The following is a 22,459-nucleotide window of genomic DNA, read 5'->3' on the forward strand; positions in this document are numbered from 1 at the left end:
TACTTTACTGTGAATTCAATAGAGTCGGGTTTTTAAAGCAGGGGCTTGACAGGGAAAAGGCGGATATTTTGGGGGTTGGGTTTCAGGATGGTAACGTTAGAGCAGCCACAGCGTGTCCTGTAAAGGCAAAGGGATAAACACACACACAGACACACAAGGAGAGGGACACTTAAAGCGGACTGTTTCCCCAGTGTAGTTTTTATGAAGAGACCCGCCGTTGAGATGGACGAGTGGAAAGCCGTGTAATTTCCTCAGGGACAGAAGGTAAGAATGAACCGTGGCTCTGGGGCTGAAACTCAAACGGCTCCATGCTCCCTACATAGTGCACTACGTAAGTTATGAAATTCTGGCTTCTTCATCCAAACATGGTACCGTTCGCCCAGTACGGGACCGTCTACAGCTGGCTTCATCCCGCATAGCTTTATTGTAGCACTCTTTGCGTGCAGGTGTCAGTATCTTAAGTGCACTACCTAGGGAGAATGAACCCTTCTTTAAACGCAGCCCGTGTTTTTCTGCTCTTCTGCTCCTGTTAAAGGCGTGTGGGCAGCAGCATCCAACAAATGATGTGACCGCTAGAAATGGTAGACGGCTCGTTATGAATCAACCAGGGCTACGGAAATACCCCCTGTGAAGTTGTTGTCCCTCTGGAGGATGTTGGAGGGGTTTGTGTTAAGACGAGATTCAGAGAGAGGGTGAAATGAGTGTGTTTAAAACTACAATTGAGGTGAAAGTCAGTGGAGCAAAGCTCAGTGTCAGAAAGACAGCTTGAGATGGAGACAGGCCCAAACACATACGACCTCCATCCCTCCACTCAGCTCCACTGCAGTCCTGACTGTGGGAATAAAAAAAAGCCACCCAGCTGTGGGTCACTACTGTTCACTTATTAGTGTTCACACTTCATTTTCTTTGTCTTTTACCAACATAACCTTCACTTAGTAAACTCTGTCAGGTTCTGTAGGACTTAAACTGATCTTGAAGTTTGAATAATCCCTGGTGATACATTTACAGAGTGAAATAGTAAAAAAATATTAATAAGAAAGTATCAAAAATTAAGTTATTGTCTACTTTTGACTTAACATTTCATAATTATGATTCGGCATCACATGCCCAGTAAACAAGGAACGTCAATGGACGTTCAGAATGGGTCTAAAAGTAGTCTGTCCGTCATAGACATATGTTAAACGTCAATGGACGTCCAAAATCCATCTTAATAAGTTAGTTAAGTGGTGACCAATCGATAACGTCAGTGGACGTCCAAAACGCGTTTTATACAAGTAATTTATTTCGAGACCAATTAATAACGTCAACGGACGTCCAAAATACGTCTAATAGTCGTCTTTTCAATGTCTGTGTTTGGACGTCTTTTCAACTTTCATTTTCAACCTTAAGAGAACGTTGATTAGACGGCAGTCATTACGTTATTTCAACGTTGAATCAACGGCTAATTGTTTACTGGGATGTCCTACGTTTTCTTCTTATTTCACTTTGTATTATACAATAATTCGCTTATTAGTTGCATTCTGACCTCATTTAAATGAGTTTTTCAAATTGTATTTTTTTTACCAATAAGTAATAATCATCAAACAAGCAGGACATTATAATAAACACTTTGAAAAGGATGTGTGCTTGTTTTCACTTAAACTGCAAAAGATACATTTTGACCCTAGTGCTTTAAGATCTTCCAAATGACTCCTCATTCAGAAGCCACTGTGTTTCTGAGGCAATGCTATGTCAGTCTGAGCAAGTCCCATGAGAGCTTAGTCTGGCAGTGTTGGTGTCGTCCCAGAGGTGCTGACACATTGCAAGCAAAAGGCCACATGCTTAACCCTGAGCCCCTTCTTTAAGTTCTGCATTGACTACATAGTATCAGTGTCCTCATGCATCCTAGCATGTCTACAATAGCTTTGCAAGTTGTTGACTAGTGTTTTTTTCAACTTCACCTGTCATGTAGATGACTGATATTCAGTCTATAAACCAGTAATAAAGACTGCCTAGCAGACCGGTGTTTTTCAGACTTGTAGATCAGTTACATGATGCTTTGACCCGTGAATTTCGGTTTTGACTACATCATTTTCAGATTTGCATTTGTGATATAGCTAGGCGTGACAGGAACAGTGTTTTTCTGGCCTGTAATTGAGACATGAGACATGTAAAAGAGACATGTTATATCAGTGCAGTTCAAACTTGTAAACCAGTCATTTAGACCAGCATGTACATAGTTTTCAAATTTAATTTCTTATATAAGGGCGGCACGGTGGCGCAGCAGGTAGTGTCGCATTCACACAGCTCCAGGGGCTTGGAGGTTGTGGGTTTGATTCACGCACCAGATGACTGTCTGTGAGGAGTGCGGTGTGTTCTCCCTGTGTCTGCGTGGGTTTCCTCCGGGTGACTGTCTGTGAGGAGTGTGGTGTGTTCTCCCTGTGTCTGCGTGGGTTTCCTCCGGGTGACTGTCTGTGAGGAGTGTGGTGTGTTCTCTCTGTGTCTGCGTGGGTTTCCTCTGGGTAACTGTCTGTGAGGAGTGTGGTGTGTTCTCTCTGTGTCTGCGTGGGTTTCCTCCGGGTTGCTGTCTGTGAGGAGTGTGGTGTGTTCTCTCTGTGTCTGCGTGGGTTTCCTCCGGGTGACTGTCTGTGAGAAGTGTGGTGTGTTCTCCCTGTGTCTGTGTGGGTTTCCTCCGGGTGACTGTCTGTGAGGAGTGTGGTGTGTTCTCCCCGTGTCCGAGTGGGTTTCCTCCGGGTGCTCCGATTTCCTCCCACAGTCCAAAAACACCCATTGGTAGGTGGATTGGTGACTCAAAAGTGTCCTTAGGTGTGAGTGTGTGTGTTGCCCTGTGAAGGACTGGCGCCCCCTCCAGGGTGTATTCCCGCCATGCGGCCAATGATTCCAGGTAGGCTCCAGACCCACCGCGACCCTGAACTGGATAAGGGTTACAGACAATGAATGAATGAATTTCTTATCTATACCGCTGTGCACTAATACCTGTAATCCTGATATAGACTGGCATAATGCTTTAAGACTGTGTTAAACTGTCATGGAGACCATTATATTATATTATGTTTGAAAACAGTAAGGCACACAGTGTCATGGCCCTGTCATTTTATTTATTTATTTTTATTTATTTTATAAAACCCTTAGTATTGTATTTTCCAAGCAGTTTTTTTTAAATCCCAGTGTTAGTGTTGTTTTCTCTTGGAAATTATTGTATGTATATGTTCTCAAAGTTAACTTGACAGACTTGTCATTTGCGGTAGGATTTGTTTAATGGCTTCAATAGAGTTTATTTATTTTTTTGCTCTAAAGGCCTGAGGGCATTTTGACCTAAATCTGCGCTCACCCTCAGAAGTTACTTTGACAAAGTCTCATTAAGATTTCCTCAGCATTAGCTGAGTTTTGCAGCTTGGCGACTCTGAAACTGACGTTTTCTCCAGGTGATCAGGTCTTTACTTCTTGCTAACACTGTTGTGTACGTGTTTTTTCCAAAATACAATGCGCATTTGCAGTGAGCTGCAGCACTGTTGCAACTCCCACACTGAACACACAGTTGATTGCATGAAGATACATTTCTTTCATAAGAGCAAAAGTCAGTGGGGCGTTGTCAATCATCACCGCAGCAGATGCTCACGCCTCTAACTGAAGGCATGCTTCATACAATCCCCTTTCTGAAATGTGAATTTGTGCAAAATGCCAATTATAAACAGAAATGAGTGATGTTCAAATCATTAAACTCTATATTTCCGATCACAGATTGGGAAGTCACCCATGCCCATGGATAGGCTTCTTAACTGTGCCCAGATAATAAGCCAAATGTTATGTCCATTATTTAGCCCAAGTTAATTTGTAATTTAAATGAGCTTGCGCCCAGAGAAGGCAGTGTTCCTGTTTATTTATATATGTATATATAGTGTCTTCTTTGCCTGGTAAAGAAATGCAGTGTAAATGCAGTGACAAACTCTGTCCAGAGACAATGTCTTATGAGTCCACGTGTTGATTCCCACTACAGAATCATGTCTGTATTTAATGCACTGCCATCTGAGGGCATGGAGATCATAGGTATCCATTAATGGTTTTCAGACTTGTCCCTTGCATACAGAGATATCCCAGGAGTCTCAGAATCTTTCAATGATGTGTTCTGTAGATGATGAAAGCCCCAATTTCTTTGCAATTTTACATTGGGAGTTAAATAACTGGCTGATCTTTCCCTCAATATATTTGTTAAGCATCATTTAAATTCACCAGTAATTTTTTTGTCCTGTACCAACTTTTTAAAAACTATTATGATTGCATTGTATCCAGAATGGGGCGGCACGGTGGCGCAGCAGGTAGGTGTCGCAGTCACACAGCTCCAGGGACCTGGAGGTTGTGGGTTCGATTCCCGCTCCGGGTGACTGTCTGTGAGGAGTGTGGTGTGTTCTCTGTGTCTGCGTGGGTTTCCTCCGGGTGACTGTCTGTGAGGAGTGTGGTGTGTTCTCCCTGTGTCTGCGTGGGTTTCCTCTGGGTGACTGTCTGTGAGGAGTGTGGTGTGTTCTCCCTGTGTCTGCATGGGTTTCCTCCAGGTGCTCCGGTTTCCTCCCACAGTCCAATAATACACGTTGGTGGTGGATTGGTGACTCAAACGTGTTCGTAGGTGTGAGTGAATGTGTGTGTCTGTGTTGCCCTGTGAAATACTGGCGCCCCCTCCAGGGTGTACCTTGCACCCATTGATTCCAGGTAGGCTCTGGACCCACCACGACCCTGAACTGGATAAGGGTTACAGATAATGAATGAATGAATTAATGTATCCAGAATGACTTGAACTATGGTCAGTGTAATATAGAGTTTAAACGACTTGCCCAAAATTGATTGTAGAGCATCAGTCAGTTATCAGCATGAGATAATTATTATTCATTTAAACAGTTTACCCATTACTACATTGATTAATAAAAATAAAAAGAAGTAAATACAGTATGAGAGCCTTCATTAAATATTACTGAATGAAAGGTTATGTATTGACTCTAGGCTGTTGACTCAGTTCTGTTTAGAGTACAGTTAAACTGTTCTCAGATCAGGACAAAGGGCACTTTGCTCAGATGAGGTTATCTCACTTGAGGAAACAGAAGGCCAGAGTTAATCAAGAAAGGTCAACAAAACAGAGGAAAAGGAGACAGCCACCCGTCGTAAGAGTTCAAAAAACATTTGATTAGAGCATGATTAGGTAGAAAATGGGTCAGAGCAAGCACAGAGACTTTTAATGCAGCAGCTACAGTTGTGATAAAGAGAAGTTGGTCACATGTGCCATTGCATAAATGTTTCAACCCACTAAAATCGAAGTTGTGGGCAGCTGAGACCTGCGTGACGAATGTTTTCCAGACCTTGTGATGCGTTTCAGATTCGATCAGTTTGTGTTGGGTTAAATGTGCGCCGTGCACTAACAGTGGTCGTATGAAATCACCAACAGTTGTGGTTTTCCCACGTAGCAGTGCGAGTGCATGTATGTGTGCACATGAATGTGTGCTCTCCGATGTGTTTGTGGAAGGTGTGACGGTGTATGAGTCAGAGATAACCCTGCTGTTCGGCCTGGAGGTAGACGTGGCACAGAGCTGACGCTCTCATACTGCTTTCTGACCTGTTTTCTGATTAAAGACCTTGCTGGTTACATTTGAATTTATTTTAGATTCTCAGAGATCTAAATATTATGTTTTGAGCAGAAATTCTGTTGAATCAAAAAGAGGAAGCATAAACGGATAACTGCTGATGGTACATTAAATGTATCTAACACCAAATGAGCGTCTCTGACCATGCAATTAAACTGGTCCAGGTCCATTAATGCAGTTTAATATTTCTACACATTACTACAGGTTTTTCATATTCAGAAAAGATGCCTGTTACTGTCCACCATGGGCTTTTCAACTGTGTCTGGGTGTGTGACATTAACCTGATTACACATCCATGTGAGCAATTAAATTAAAGACACATACTGTCAATACGTCTAGACTCACAGTAATATCACTGTACCTTTCCCACAGTGTTCCACTTACATTGGTTTCTGTGTAAGAGACCAGAGAACCAAGACTTTGACCCGAACTACAAATGAGTTCCTTTCATTTCCTCTCTGTAAACCTGCCATCTTTGTTTCAGTGTTTTTGAATCCAAGGTTTCTCTTTTTCTCAGAGGATGGGAGCAGTACCCAGGTGTTGGAGATGTCATTCGGTCGACTCCTGCGACGCGCTTCCTCTAAAGCCTCTGACCTCTTGACCTTTAATGCGGGGTCGGCCGGGTCTCGGTCTGTGCTGGACGGGGAGATCATCTTCTCCAAGAATAATGTTTGCGTGCACCCAGCTGAGCCACTGCCAGGCATGCCCGAACACCACCCAGGTACCGCTACACCTGCACACGACCATTCCGTCATACTCTTCCACCATATTCACAAGTATTCGATCTGAAACTGTATGATTCAATATGACTCAATTTATTATGTCCCTATTCAATATGAAACCATTCAACACAGTGTCATCCAATATAACATGACTGAGTACAAAATTATTTGAAATGGAACAGTATATTTATGCATTAGGAGAACACACCACACTCCTCACAGACAGTCACCCGGAGGAAACCCACGCAGACACAGAGAGCACACACCACACTCCTCACAGACAGTCACCCAGAGGAAACCCACGCAGACACAGGGAGAACACACCACACTCCTCACAGACAGTCACCCGGACGAAACCCACGCAGACACAGAGCGAACACACCACACTCCTCACAGACAGTCACCCGGAGGAAACCCACGCAGACACAGAGCGAACACGCCACACTCCTCACAGACAGTCACCCGGAGGAAACCCACGCAGACACAAAGAGAACACGCCACACTCCTCACAGACAGTCACCCGGAGGAAACCCACGCAGACACAGGGAGAACACGCCACACTCCTCACAGACAGTCACCCGGAGGAAACCCATGCAGACACAGAGAGCACACACCACACTCCTCACAGACAGTCACCCGGAGGAAACCCACGCAGACACAGGGAGAACACACCACACTCCTCACAGACAGTCACCCGGAGGAAACCCACGCAGACACAGAGCGAACACGCCACACTCCTCACAGACAGTCACCCGGAGGAAACCCACGCAGACACAGGGAGAACACACCACACTCCTCACAGACAGTCACCCAGAGGAAACCCACGCAGACACAGAGAGCACACACCACACTCCTCACAGACAGTCACCCGGAGGAAACCCACGCAGACACAGAGAGCACACACCACACTCCTCACAGACAGTCACCCGGAGGAAACCCACGCAGACACAGGGAGAACACACCACACTCCTCACAGACAGTCACCCGGAGGAAACCCACGCAGACACAGAGCGAACACACCACACTCCTCACAGACAGTCACCCGGAGGAAACCCACGCAGACACAGAGCGAACACGCCACACTCCTCACAGACAGTCACCCGGAGGAAACCCACGCAGACACAAAGAGAACACGCCACACTCCTCACAGACAGTCACCCGGAGGAAACCCACGCAGACACAGGGAGAACACGCCACACTCCTCACAGACAGTCACCCGGAGGAAACCCATGCAGACACAGAGAGCACACACCACACTCCTCACAGACAGTCACCCGGAGGAAACCCACGCAGACACAGGGAGAACACACCACATTCCTCACAGACAGTCACCCGGAGGAAACCCACGCAGACACAGAGCGAACACGCCACACTCCTCACAGACAGTCACCCGGAGGAAACCCACGCAGACACAGGGAGAACACGCCACACTCCTCACAGACAGTCACCCGGAGGAAACCCATGCAGACACAGAGAGCACACACCACACTCCTCACAGACAGTCACCCGGAGGAAACCCACGCAGACACAGGGAGAACACACCACACTCCTCACAGACAGTCACCCGGAGGAAACCCACGCAGACACAGAGCGAACACGCCACACTCCTCACAGACAGTCACCCGGAGGAAACCCACGCAGACACAGGGAGAACACGCCACACTCCTCACAGACAGTCACCCGGAGGAAACCCACGCAGACACAAAGAGAACACGCCACACTCCTCACAGACAGTCACCCGGAGGAAACCCACGCAGACACAAAGAGAACACGCCACACTCCTCACAGACAGTCACCCGGAGGAAACCCACGCAGACACAGGGAGAACACACCACACTCCTTACAGACAGTCACCCGGAGGAAACCCACGCAGACACAGGGAGAACACACCACACTCCTCACAGACAGTCACCCGGAGGATCATTTTACCAAGAAACAAACTGGAAAACTACCCGAAACTGAAAGAAAGAATGAGTACAGGCCTCAGTTAGTAGGTAGTATTTAATAAAGGGAACGGAACTCCTGATGATGTCATGACTGATGTCATTCTTTATGTCCCCATCAGGTCATTTTTGATGATGAAAGAAATGTTTTGAAATCTAACTCTCATCAAATATCCAGCTCCTTTAAATATAGCTTTGTTTGTTTTACTCTGTGGGTCATTTTAAAGTGCGCAGATTCAAAGTTTGGCACGCTGTAATTTGTGTGTGTTACTGTAACTGTAAATTTACAAATGGAACACTGCGTAGGTGTGACTACAATACGAGTAAATAATGAACTGCAGATAAGTCTGTTTGTGACTAACACGTTCATGCCTTAGGGCCACGATCAAATGAAACTATTTTAGACATTAACCTAACCTCATACTGGGTTTTTGGCAATATATCCCCAAAATATTATGTTTAAAAATAGCCTGGTATTTATTATTAGAAGTGAATCATCTCATGAAGCTGGAGCTGTCTAGTCACTCACTAACTGATTTGTTATTTTCAGGTTACCTGTGTGTGCACCTGGAGAAGGATGAGACTCTGGGCTCTACCCTCATTCTCACCTGGGTGCCTAACTCTCGCATCCAGCGGCAGGACGAGGAGGCTCTGCGCTACATCACTCCAGAGAGTTCTCCGGTGCGCCGCAACCCGCGGCGCCGGACCCGGCCCCCTCAGCCTCGACCCCCACCTGCCCCGGAAGAAGAGGAAGACGAGGATGCGGGGGTGGAGTCGAACCTGCAGCAGCTGCAGTTGGAAGACGGCGACGAGGGCTCGTGCGAACTGTCTGCAGACGAAGTGAGCCGTGACAGCACGCTGGGCTCTGACTCGGACACGTTCTCCTCACCGTTCTGTCTGTCCCCTGTCAGCGAGGCCCTGGGAGAGAGCAGCAGCTCCGTCTTCCTGGACAATGAGAGCAGGTGAGAGAGGGGTCTAGTCAAGTCTTTATTGTTATTCCTCAGCATCTCTTGTAAAGAATGGAATGAAATGTTGTTCGACAGACGTAGGCACGACCTGTGTCTGTGGAACGGGCCCTGAAAGTTGTCGTTCTTCAGCCACTGGTTGTGTTACTGCAGCGAAGCATGGCAAATTTGAACACATGCTAAAAGTTTTCTCAGATCTGGACCTGACTACAATGGCACGTGACCTTGAGTGGTGGTTGTGAACCTTTCACCTGTCATGTTTTTATGGGTTAAACGTATCTCAAGACTTAGTTTGGTGATAAATAGCAATCACACACTTTTTCTCCCACCACTACCATAACTTCCTCTCGTTGCTCAGGGTCCAAATTATACAATGACAATTGCAAGGGGGTGGGGGGGTCAACTTATTTGTCATAACAGGAAAGCAGCACAGCGCAGGAGCACGCTTCAGTAACTGAAGTCTTACAGTCCTTACAGAGTCTTGCTTGTTTACTGTAATGTCTGCAGTGCATTAATGATGAATCCATTACACCAGCTACTGTGTGACATACCACACAACAACCTTTGTATTCAGGGGTCACCAGCAATATATTACAGAGCTAAATCACACCATGCCATTGGTTACTACAGTACAACATTTAGGCCTGTACCTGACTAATATTAAAGGTAAAGCCCACCCAATGATCAAAATCTGTCAGCAGTTCTCTTGCCCTCAACGTGAAGTTCATATTACACAGAATCTCTTCCACTGAATTCTGAATAAATGGGAATAATGTCACGGAAAGTCACTGTAGCTTAGGCTTTTGTAGTATCTCATTCATTCATGCGGGGACCACTACAGAATCAACAATGTGAAACATTAAAGGGAGAGCTGTGGAATGTCTTTATATAAAAACTTGGCTATTGTTAGGCTCCTTTTAGTAATGAAAGTTTAACGAAACATTCATTCATTCATTCATTATCTCTTATCCAGTGGGTCCAGAGCCTACCTGGAATCATTGGGCGCAAGGCAGGAACACACCCTGGAGGGGGCGCCAGTCCTTCACAGGGCAACACACGCACACATTCACTCACACACTCACACCTACGGACACTTTTGAGTCACCAATCCACCTACCAACGTGTGTTTTTGGAGCGTGGGAGGAAACCGGAGCACCCGGAGGAAACCCACGCAGACACAGGGAGAACACACCACACTCCTCACAGACAGACACCCGGAGGAAACCCACGCAGACACAGGGAGAACACACCACACTCCTCACAGACAGTCACCCGGAGGAAACCCACGCAGACAAAGGGAGAACACACCACACTCCTCACAGACAGTCACCCGGAGGAAACCCACGCAGTTTAATGAAACAAGTAAAAAAAATATATATACAGTATATGGTTTAACCAATTGGCCTCACTCGTGTTCTTCAAGTTTATACATCAGTATATTGATTCACTGCAGTAATATTTGTGTTTACTGTAGAACGACTCACAGCAGCAACTATTACCTACTTACCACAGCCATCACATTATTAAGTTTGTAAAACAATACTCACAAAGGTAACAGACTCTGTAACTTTGAGCAACTACAGACACGTAAAACTACAATCCACAAATGTTGACTGTAGGCTCCAAGGATCAGGAACAGAACCGGTTCAAGAACCGGAGTTCATTTGGTGGAAAAGCGCTACGGCTGACAACAACAAATCAGTGTTCTGATTGGTTAAACAAACCTTGCGATCTGATTGGTCCAGCTAAAGCTTTCCTATTGGTCCATCAATTGCCCGTCAAAACAGGGTCTTAAATCCACAACTGCAAAAAGAGATTCGCACACGCAGCAGAGAAGGCGAATGTGTGGATTTTTTCCACCTCATTCAAAAACTCACACTGTCACATTTGGAACCTTAAAAAGGTCTGCTCTTACACATTTTAAGCCGTTTGTGAAGGTACTGATTCACACATTCACATTTGGGTTTTTTTAGTTATTTTTATTGTTGTTGTTTTAAATTTGTGAATTCCAATACATTTGTGGATTTTAGTTACTTGTCTGTAGTCGCTCAAAGTTACAAAGTCCATTACATTTGTGAGTACTGTTTTACAAACTCAGAATCTTTTTGACCCTATTTTGACTCCATAACAGTCCACATTATAAAAATAAACCTGGCTTCTTCTTTTAATGTTCTGCTCTACTTTTAATGACGACTAAGTTATGTTCAAAGCGCCCAAAACCACATCTTCAGACTGAAACGTGTCCCCACTGCAGCATTTAAGGTGGAACATTAAACTTGAACAATCTAACATCTTCCTGTGAGTTATTTACTGAAGGCAATGCTAATAACACTGAAGCTAGATCGCTACTTACACGTAATGCCTTCTCTGGCTTATGCAGGTGCTTTCCCTCTATGAGAATGCTTTAAACATGTATTCATTTACGTCCCTCCCAAAAAAACCCACAAGGAAATACTATAATTTTTAAATTGTGATTAATCACAGAATGCTGTTGTGATTATTGAGATTACATTATTTAATTGATTGACACCACTACTGAAAAGTGTATTTGAGTGTCATTGCCCTAGGAGAAACATAACGAATCAAAATTTGAATGATTTTAAACTTTCTTTTAAGGGCCTGGTAAAACACTGGGAGTTGTGTGGCACTGTCTTTTTCACACTGAGCTTCACAAAGGACCTTTAAGGTCTATGTGTTGGTCTAAGGTTGGATGGTCTTCAAGTATTACATATTAATTCCCAGTAAAAGCCCATAACACACACAATTTGGGCCTAAAATGAGAGCCCTGACCGCAGAGCTCCTGCACCAGTGGTTTCAGGCTGCGTATTGAAGCGGTGTAGTGGAGCAGGTCAGGTCAGTAGTGCATGCTCTAAGTGTAGTGGCACACAGCTTATCCATAATTCATAAAGGGCTTATGGTGCTCAGCAGGCTACTATGTCGTATATAACCTCTCATTCCTGCCGAACACATAATGTACTGATCTCCTGGTTTAGGCTTGGTAGACATTTGATCGCTGTCATGTATGATTCAATCCTTTCTAGAATGTATATATCACATACAGACGGGTACACAATCAAGGAAGAATGTGGATATGCTACCAGACAGGTATATAATATTTAAACTAAATTAAAAAAAGGCTTGGTAGTGTCACAGTCACACAGCTTCAGGGACCTGGAGGTTGTGGGTTCGATTCCCGCTCCGGGTGACTGTCTGTGAGGAGTGTGGTGTGTTCTCCCTGTGTCTGCGTGGGTTTCCTCCGGGTGACTGTCTGTGAGGAGTGTGGTGTGTTCTCTCCGTGTCTGCGTGGGTTTCCTCCGGGTGACTGTCTGTGAGGAGTGTGGTGTGTTCTCCCTGTGTCTGCGTGGGTTTCCTCCGGGTGACTGTCTGTGAGGAGTGTGGTGTGTTCTCCCTGTCTCCGGGTGACTGTCTGTGAGGAGTGTGGTGTGTTCTCTCTGTGTCCGCGTGGGTTTCCTCCGGGTGCTCCGGTTTCCTCCCACAGTCCAAAAACACACATTGGTAGGATGATTGGCGACTCAAAAGTGACCATAGGTGTGAGTGTGTGTGTGTGTGTTGCCCTATGAAGGACTGGCGACCCCTCCAGGGTGTATTCCTGCCTTGCGCCCAATGATTCCAGGTAGGCTCTGGACCCACCGCGAATTGGATAAGTGGTTACAGATAATGAATGAATGAATGAATAAAAAAGGCTTACAAAAGGACCAAATTTCATAGTGTTTCAGTAGAAAAAAATGAACTAAATTAACCTCTGCGTATAAACTTGTGGGAAACACATCAGTGTGTGGGACTGAAAAGTGTGGTTTAATAACCTTTACTTTCATGTCTTTGTGGCGTATGTAAAGCAGAACAGAAGAGAAACTCGTCCTTTGGTTTTATGCAGGACGTATCAGCAAGAAAATGTACTCTCACAAGTACAAAGACAAGGAGCTCACAGTAGGTTTTCAGGGTGTAAATCCTTTATTAAAAAACAAACGCTTGTTTGAGTTTTCCGTGACACAACAGCATACACTGATCTACAAACGTGTGGGAATGGGATATGGTTTGATGAATTATTCAATCAGCAGTTTCTCTACAAGTCTGACACCATCAGAGTGGTACAGAAACCTGTGCTTAAAGATTGAGAAATACATAGGAGTATGCTATTATATGAGAGTATATATGGTCTGTAGATATCAGTGGATGAATCTGTACTTTTGGATGTCATAGTGCAAGCATATCATGAGTGTGTCTTTCTAATAATGTGCTGTTGTTACATTTGTGTATCTTCCTTTTCTTTTTTTTTTAACACTCTGGGAGTGTTTGACCTGAACTGACCTGAGTGTTAATAAATAACTCTTGTGCCCTCTGTCTTCAGAGAGGGTGTGTTCACCCAGTTGTTTCCGTTTGTCGGGTGGAACCATTATTTACATCTAATGTTATCTAATGCTGTGGTTTCTTGGGGTGATTCCATGGCCTTAATCTTCCACTTGAAACAAGCTTTTAAACAGTGACTTAGCAAAGCATTATTATATACATTTAAAACAAAATTCAGGGTGAACACTAAACATACTAAAATATGTATCATTTTCGTGTTTGGTCCCAACCAAAGGCACCAAAAGCCCCTTTATTGAAAATCTCACATAGTTCAAGAGTTGTGGATTCAATCCTTGCCTCAGGCCACTGCCTGAGAGGAATTTGGTGTGTTTTCTCGGTGTGGTTTTCCCCCAGGTGCCTCGGTTTCTTCCCACAGTCTTAAAACTCTTGTGTGGGTTCATTGGCTGTGGGTGTGAATGTGTGAGAGGGTGTGTGATGCCCAGTAATGGACTAGCACACTGGTGTGTGATTCTGGCTTGGCTCCAGACCCACAGCGGCCCTGAACAGACTGAAGCAGTTACAGAAATTTAGCAAGATCTTAAATATATATTTTTCCCTCTTTATACTAATCCTGAGCTGCTATTCTAGATCTTCAAGACTTTATTTATCACTCCTAAAAATCTGACATAAACCAGTTTATCCTAACAGACAAATATTTGGTGACAGTTGAGATGTTTTTTTAGGTTTTGAGGCTAATGTTGCTAACATGCAATGGACGCTTAAGCCCCGCTAATTGACGTTCATAATCATCACATATCAACCCTATGTTAGTTATTTAAACACACTGGTTTGTTTATGCGATGTCTGTCGCTGTATGACACCGTGTTTTGTAGAAAGACTAACGGCAAAATAGTGGGAAATGTGTTTATTTCACAGATGACTGTTGTAATGGAAGTATGTGACCACATGAGGGAGACACAGAGGACAAGATATCACTAGCCTTCCTGAGGGTATCAGCTCACCACGTTAGCTGAAGGATTTCTGTGTTCTGTATTGGATTCTTGTTCTTTTTCCAAGTGATACTAGGCAAAAAAAATGAGAACTGGACATAAAGCAGAGCATTATTCTCTTCCTGCTTCCTGCTTGGTCCCTTTCTTATAATTAAATTACATAATAAACCATACGATACAATTCTAATTGTATTACTGATGTAGGCTAATTCCCTCAGAAATCTTTAGTAATGTTTACCTGAGCAGGGAATTCAACGCCTGTCTAACATGTAAAAAGCTGCACCAACCACCTCTTGGATAAAGGGATTGTATTCCTTTTCTCAGAAATGTCAGCTAAGAGAAAAAGAGGGCGAGGGAGTCACTGTGAGAGTGGGTTATGTTTGCTGAAGCTCTGATGCTGTAATCCCAGGTAAAATAAAGCAGGGCAGGGCATGTGCTCTTGGCTTTTTCCCCCCTTGTGTGTGTATTCTATGTATTCTCAGTTTTCCTTTCTGTGTCACTGTGTGCCCTTTTGCTCTTTGCTATTAGAATTTTCTTAGGTGTTCTCTCTCATACTTTCTTGCCATTTTTCTTTGATTCTTGCTTCCTTCAGACTTTGTTTCTTTTTTTACCCTACCTACTCTCTCTCGTCCTCTTATTCTCTCTTTAGCTAAATGTCTTTCTTCTTCTTTCACTATCCATTTTCTTTCCATTATGCTCTTTCTCGTTTTCTTCCTCTCTTGTCTCTCTGTTTCTCACTTTGTGCTTCTCTCTCTCTCTCTCTCTCTGAATGATTTATATTGTTTTGTGTGGCTCTGTCTCATCGTGTGAGGATTTGAGAGAGAGAGAGAGAGAGAGAGAGAGAGAGACTGATTGATTGTAGAGGTGAAAAAGGCCATGTTTCTATGAAGGAAGTGTCTGTTCTCTAATTAAACCTGTTGTGAGTTTTTGAGTTCGGTATTGACCAGCTGTTCTGTATAAGAAATGTGACTGTGCTGTAAACCTCTAGAGTCTGTAGGTATTTAGAGCTGTGTACCATAGAAGAAACGGAAACAGTCCCAGAGAGAATTCATCTCAGCAGGCAGGACAAACACTCTTCTCCCCCTGCTGTATGTGTGTGTGTGTTTATGAGAGAGAGTGTGTTAAAACTATAGTTATAGGTTGCAATGACCAAAGTCGAAATACAAGCATTTTATTTCCTCTCCAAACCCTACACATGCTCTCTTGAGTTTGTATTTCCTGAAACCACAGTGTATTTCTCTGTTATGAATGTAAACAAAAAAAACTGGTTTAGGCAGAAACCTTAACTCGGAAACATAATAAATCAACATCTCAGACACCAGGCGGCATGATATTAACTGTTCTTGCAAAAAGTGTAGCTTGGAGAGTCATTAAACTCCTCAGACGTCTGCACCTGTCACCACCACAAAGAATAATGATGTACTTTCCTCTGATATCTGCATTGTTTTTTAAATCTTAATCTTTTCTTAATGCAGAAATTCTAAGACTATGGGTCCTTCACAATTTAATATCACAGACCACCACAGCTGACAGGTCGTTTTGACCGACTGGTGGGTGTTCTAGGGTGGGGGGGGCTGGTGGAGGGTGGTGCCTCACACACATGATTAACCCTTAAATATATATAATTTATTTTTCTTTGTGAAGGAATGCTGTCTCTAAACAGTCAAGTAAATGGTTGACTTAATAGAATTATTCAGTTCATTTATTGTCTGCAATTAACAAGGACGTGTCATTTTAGCATCTCTGCTAATGATGAAACAGCATTTTACTGTATGTAGGTACATCTTAGACTGACACTGACGTTTTAGACTTGGTAGTGATGTCGACCCCTGCCTGATGTTTGTTTGGAGCACAGGTGGAGCACCCCCCCCCCCCCCTCAGGCCTGGTGTGGCACATGCACTGTTTTTTTTTTTTCTCTCTCTCTCCTCTAAGCTAAGAGAACAATTCTTCTTAAGAGGAAATCTTCCCCACCACCCTTCCATGCTCTGTGGTTAACAGATGTGACGTTCTTTCTTAACTTGGAGAAGGTAAAATTAGTTAAAGAGGTGTCGCAGACATGTTTGATTTGGTCTGAGATCCATTTGTCACTGCTTTAAACAGTTGTCCAATTTAAGTGAATAAAAGCAGAATAGTAAAAATACTATTTCCTCTTAATGGATGTATGCATATGATTTACATATGATTTATTTTAATGTTATCATCCAGTATTATTGTTACTCCTATTATTATATATATTATATTAATAATATTTATTTATTCATTTATTTAATGGTTTACGTATTCGTTCATATGTTGGAGACCGTGGGGTGGGGAATGTTGGCATTTAAAGTTTGGGGAACGTATATTATTTTGATAATAAAAATGATAAGTTAAAAAAATATATATATATTATGACATTATTTACAAATGTTGTACAGAGGCTACAGTAAAAATACACACGTTTATTTTGCTATTAGCTCCTTTGAGTTCATGGATTGGAGTCCAGATGTAAACACAAGGCCATATCGAGATTTGTGAGCATTTTAAATGCAAGAATTCATCTTTAAATAAATTTATTTAATTAAAATAAAATTAAAGTATTGAAGCGTTAAGGCTAATGTTCCCCACAATAAACCGCTGCAGTGGTACATTTCGTTAGTAACGAATGGTCCACAGCCCTTTGATCACAGGGAGTTCCCCTAAAAAAAAAAGAGGTTTACGTTTGAGTAAATCATTATATTCATAACAACCTTTTATCTCCAAAACTGTACCTTCTCAGGTGAAAGAAGTGGATTTATAACCGTTCTAAAAAATCGATTCTTTTTGTACTGTGTCCTGAGTACAGCACTGTTTCATACAGAGGATACAGCAGTGTTTTAGTGGAGGGAGGATAAAGAGGAAAAAAAAATACATGTGCAAAATGATGTAATCAAAACTCAAAAGAAGTTTCATAGAAGTATTAAAAAAAACATGTTTAATTTTTTTTAAATTAATGTGAAATAATGAAACCCAATGTAAACAGCTAAATATTTATTGCCACCCTCACATCTCCAAATAAGGAGCTGTACTTTTCAGTGAGGACCTGTTTTATTTTGATATGAAATATTCTTGGTATTTCCTCCAAAGGTTCTTCTCGGATGTGTCTGAAATTTAGTAGCGAACATGGCCCACTGATACACACCATGGAGCACACACTGGGTTCTTTTTCTCACCATCCATCTCATTGATTATTACACACACATAAAATGTTTGCTACTTTCTGGGGGTGAGGATGACCACAGCTTTGATCATTTATGGCAATGACAACTGCACCTTTTTTTTAAAACACAGGTCTGTGTTGTTAGGACAGTTAGGTGAGCCGATAGGAAAGTACAGCGGTGTCACGTTTCTCCCTCCAGAGCGCCATATGGTTCTGAGTGCAAGCTTGTTTTGGTTTGCGCTGTGAATGTCCTCTCAAATACCACATAACCATTAAACACAGGCACGCTGGTTTGGTTCTGTGACAAGGACGTGTCTAGAGGTGCACTGGGCCTGTTAGCTACGCTCAGTTAGAGAGAGCGAGAGAGGGGCGGCTCAGATTACGGCTCTGAGAAAAACAAGGAGAGAGAGAGAGGTGGGGAGGCGAGAGAGATGTAGATGACAGGGGAAACTGGCTGGCAGGGTGGCTGATTTGTGTCTCCGCTTTGCTCTTGCCAGCACAGTAACTTCCCCACATTCTTCTCATTCTCTGTCCTCTCCAATCACCCTGTGTCCACACACACACAGGCTCGCTCACTCACTCAGAAACTCTAAGACCCCCCCCCCCCCCCCTCTCTCTCGACTGACACTGTGAACCCAGCTGTGGAATACATTAATCTCTGCCAATTTCTCCTGTATTGAGATATGAACAGACTGAGAACAGTGACAGTTCAGTTATTTTTGGATATTACCGTTGCCTCCAGTTTTGCCTTTCACACCTAATTTACTAATTATGACTGATTGCTTAGAAGATGCATATTTGGCTCTTTTCCAGGGAGTTGTGTGAGGAGTCCATGACCCACTCTGCAAGCTCCGCCTCCAGCTTGGACAGCCACGCCCCCTCCGAAAGTAGCCAATCCCAGTGCAGCCGGTGGGAGGAACAGCAGAAGGTCCTGGCCCTGGAGCAGCTGTGTGGAGTGTTTAGAGTGGACCTCGGTCACATGAGGTCACTACGTCTGTTCTTCAGGTACGATTGTCCAGTAAGGCTTCAAGATCGAGTTTCATATCTCCTGTATATTGCTCTTATCACTGTCTGAACACAACCTTGTGTCCCTAAATGTGTCCCTTTACAGTAGAAGTTAAATTAATCAAGGTTTTTGATTATTCGTTAATTCCTCTGTGGTCAGTGATGAGGCGTGCACCTGTGGTCAGCTGGTGATCGCCAGCAGAGAGAGCCAGTATAAGATCCTGCACTTCCACCATGCCGGCCTGGACAAGCTCGCCGAAGTCTTTCAGCAGTGGAAGTGCTGCAGAGAGACGCAGCTCAAAGACCAGGTGAAGGTGCAAAGAGTTTAATTCAATGCTAATTTCATACATGGGTATTTTATGTTGAAGTATATCCAGCTTTTTGAGATTTTTTTAAAAGTAAGTTATGTGAAGGTGATGCCAAACTACAGGGTGGGTCATTTATATGGATACACCTTAATAAAATGGGAATGATATGGTGATATTAACTTCCTGTTTGTGGCACATTAGTATATGGGAGGGGGGAAACTTTTCAAGATGGGTGGTGACCGTGACGGCCATTTTGAAGTCGGCCATTTTGGATCCAACTTTTGTCTTTACAATGGGAAGAGGGTCATGTGACACATCAAACTTATTGGGAATTTCACAAGAAAAACAATGGTGTGCTTGGTTTTAACGTAACTTTATTCTTTCATGAGTTATTTAAAAGTTTCTGACCCCACTTATAAAATGTGTTCAAAGTGCTGCCCATTGTGTTGGATTGTCAATGCAACCCTCTTCTCCCACTCTTGACACACTGATAGCAACACCGCAGGAGAAAAGAATATAGATATAGCATTGCATTCATTAGCATTGGCAAGAAAAACTGTCTATAAAATAAGAGGACAAGAATGTAACACTGAAATAAAATGATTGAGGAAATGTGATGTCCTTATGGCCCCAGAGAACTGCAAATGTTCAGTTTCTGCACTCAGTTCGATTCTACACACATAGTTGGTATAATCTTCATTTACAAAGATGAATTGAAGTGGGTCAATACCCATAACCCAGTGCCATGCATCAGCTAAAGAGAGACAATGCCCTTTGGCTGATATATGTGCATTGTATTATGAAGCAGTAAAACTGCATTCTCTGGATTGAGAGAATTCCATTTAATACATTTAGAGTGATTCAAAGTCATTCAAAATTAGTATGTGACTTCCCTAATGCACTTTTGACATAGAGAAAAACATAGAGTGATAATCTGGCATTGTATTGTATTTTATCTTTTGTAGTATACAACAAATTCACATTCATGTCTGATCTCCCACACAATTGCCATATTAGATTTCTATTAGTGCTGTTTATTAGACTGTATATCTTCTATCTGGTGAATGAGAGCGATGGGCTGAATCCTCACTGAGATATTTCTTTGTGGTTTAGGTGGCAGATGAGAAGTCGTGTATGCAGTTCTCTATCCGCAGACCAACGCTGCCCTCCACCGAGACCCACCCTGAGGAACGGCTGTACCGCAGACTGGACGTCAGCTCTTGGCTCCGACATCTTAACCACAACGGCCAAGTGGAGGAGGAGTACAAACTCAGGAAGGTCAGACATTCTCAGGGAGGACACGGAATAGAGCAATATTTCATAATGAGAATGCCCTCTACTTTTAATACTTGATACTCTAAATGTGCAAAAGCTTGTAGTAGTTACTCCTCATGATTTGTTAGCTTTGCTACTGTGAGGAGCACCTGTGCTTACGGTAATGCTCTAACATCCAACGAATAAGACATTTAGGAGCAGCAGGTGCAAGTAAATCCCTCTGTTTATCCCCCATGATTTTGACTGATCTTTTAAAAGTAATATATTACGTAAATATATTTTTTAAACATTAGAAATATATAATTGTATTGTTTGCTCACATTTTATTGGGTTATTAACCTTTCATTATTAACTCAAGCTATGCCCCACAATAAAAAGAAGTATGTGTTACTAAATCTGATGTACCCTACAGGAAATTTATTTTCAGTTAGCCATGCCCTTAGAAAAGGTCTTTGCAGTTTCCTGTTTATCATGTGACTTACTGGTTTTCCTCTTCCTTTGGCGCGGTAAATGAGTCTCAGTTAAGATTTAATAGGGTTCAGTTGTCACTTATTCTGGGACATATCTTTATAAATGTACATTATATATGTTTTTATTAATATGTAAACATCATTATTTAATTGTAATAATATTGGCTGTATGTATGAAAGCATGGGTTTCCTCCAGTCACAGTGTAAATGATTTAATCTACTAAAGAAAATCAGACTGTAATCCTCAGCGCCTCAGACGTCTGTTGTATCTGCAGCATACGAGTTCCAGAACCATCCTTCAGAACACTCTTTGTTCTCTCAGGCGATCTTTTTCGGAGGCATTGACCCGTCAATACGGGGCGAGGTGTGGCCTTTCCTGCTGCACTACTACAGCTACGACTCCACCTCAGAGGAGCGAGAGGCCTGGAGGCTGCAGAAACGCACCGAGTACCAGGAGATCCAGCAGAGGAGGTGAGACACTGTAGCACTGACTAAGGATAAGCTGTTAAAGGGGGCTTCCCATTCCCAGCCCGTGTGTTATTTTACACAGTGCAAGTGCTTTGTTCTTTCCCTCTTTGGCCACAACTGATTAAATTGGTGAAGAAAGGTCTCCTACGTAGGTAGAGACTGAAAAAACCCAAAAATGTGCAAAGCGTGAGTCATCACTGGGGTGGTCCCCTTATGGGAGGGGGAGGTACCCTCAAATCAAATTTTATTGGTTTAGCACTTTTTAAAAATGATATTGTCAGAAGGCAGCTTTACAGAATTCCAGTAAACAGAACAAACAAAACAACAGCCTGCAAATCAAAAAGCCCCAAAAGAGCAAGTCAGTAGTGACAGTGGCAGGGGGAAAAACTCCCTCAAGGCCGGAGGAAGAAATCTTGGGAGGAACCAAGGCTCACAAGGGAGACCCGTCCTGTTCTAATCGAACTATTATTTTAGCTCAGATTTTAGTGCATGAACGAACACAGGTGTAACCTGTCAGAGTCTAGGGCCTGTATGTACAGATACATATTCTGCACTTCTGTCCTCATTCCGTGTACAACAATTCATTAAGCAACACTCGATTCTACCAGTCCTCAACAAACAAGCACCAAGCAGCTCAGGTCTCTGTCTGTAACGGAGGCACACAGGCTGAATTTAAAAGAACAGATGCTGGTTTACCCAGGGTGACCAGACGTCCTCTTTCACCCGGACATGTCCTCTTTTTTTTAGACTTAAAAAATGTCCGGGCGGAATTTCACAAACGTCCGGCATTTTGTTTTTCTAGCGCTTACATAGAACTTCTAGAAGTTTCGTTCACAAACTAGTCCCGCCCTCCCCTACTCCGATTGGTTCGCTTGAGAGAGAAGGGGGCGTGGTGAAGTAGCCTAAAATCTTCTGATTGGACGGTCTGAGTGTAGCGCTACCGTTATTGGTCGATAACCTTCTCTGTAAACATTTAATTGGTCAGTCTGTACGTCAGTAGTCCTTGTTTACGTCAGGCAAAGCTCATGTACCCACCCTCATCTCGAGCAGCTGTGCCAAAACGTAAATGTAAGTTCTCAGATGAATTAAAAAAGAAATTCCTATGTTTTGTGTAGCAAATAAAGGACCTAAAAGCACACATAGGTTCAGCTAAGAATACAACGGCAGCGAGGGACGAGA

At 43.2% G+C, this 22,459-nt stretch overlaps 1 protein-coding gene and 1 long non-coding RNA gene across 3 annotated transcripts in view; one reads left to right on the forward strand and one right to left on the reverse strand.

Moving 5' to 3' along the window:
• The window catches only part of tbc1d16 (TBC1 domain family, member 16), a 33,130-nt gene continuing 10,671 nt past the window's right edge, over positions 1-22,459 (forward strand). Inside the window, exons 1-7 of one of the 2 annotated variants that reach the window (XM_066642156.1) lie at positions 1-264; positions 6,145-6,348; positions 8,843-9,254; positions 18,568-18,759; positions 18,920-19,073; positions 20,181-20,345; positions 21,135-21,283. In XM_066642156.1, coding sequence (XP_066498253.1) covers positions 6,174-6,348; positions 8,843-9,254; positions 18,568-18,759; positions 18,920-19,073; positions 20,181-20,345; positions 21,135-21,283 — 1,247 coding nt within the window. In that variant the 5' untranslated portion in view covers positions 1-264; positions 6,145-6,173. The remainder of the gene's footprint in view (positions 265-6,144; positions 6,349-8,842; positions 9,255-18,567; positions 18,760-18,919; positions 19,074-20,180; positions 20,346-21,134; positions 21,284-22,459) is intronic. The other variant, XM_066642157.1, reaches the window with a different exon arrangement.
• Positions 5,021-10,916, reverse strand: LOC136664764 (uncharacterized). Its single transcript, XR_010795174.1, has 3 exons — positions 10,805-10,916; positions 8,901-9,237; positions 5,021-6,418 (listed from the first exon to the last, which is right to left on the reverse strand). It is a non-coding gene; the product is annotated as an uncharacterized lncRNA (long non-coding RNA).

The sequence above is a fragment of the Hoplias malabaricus genome, chromosome 13, assembly GCF_029633855.1.
Source record: "Hoplias malabaricus isolate fHopMal1 chromosome 13, fHopMal1.hap1, whole genome shotgun sequence".
NCBI lineage: Eukaryota > Metazoa > Chordata > Actinopteri > Characiformes > Erythrinidae > Hoplias > Hoplias malabaricus.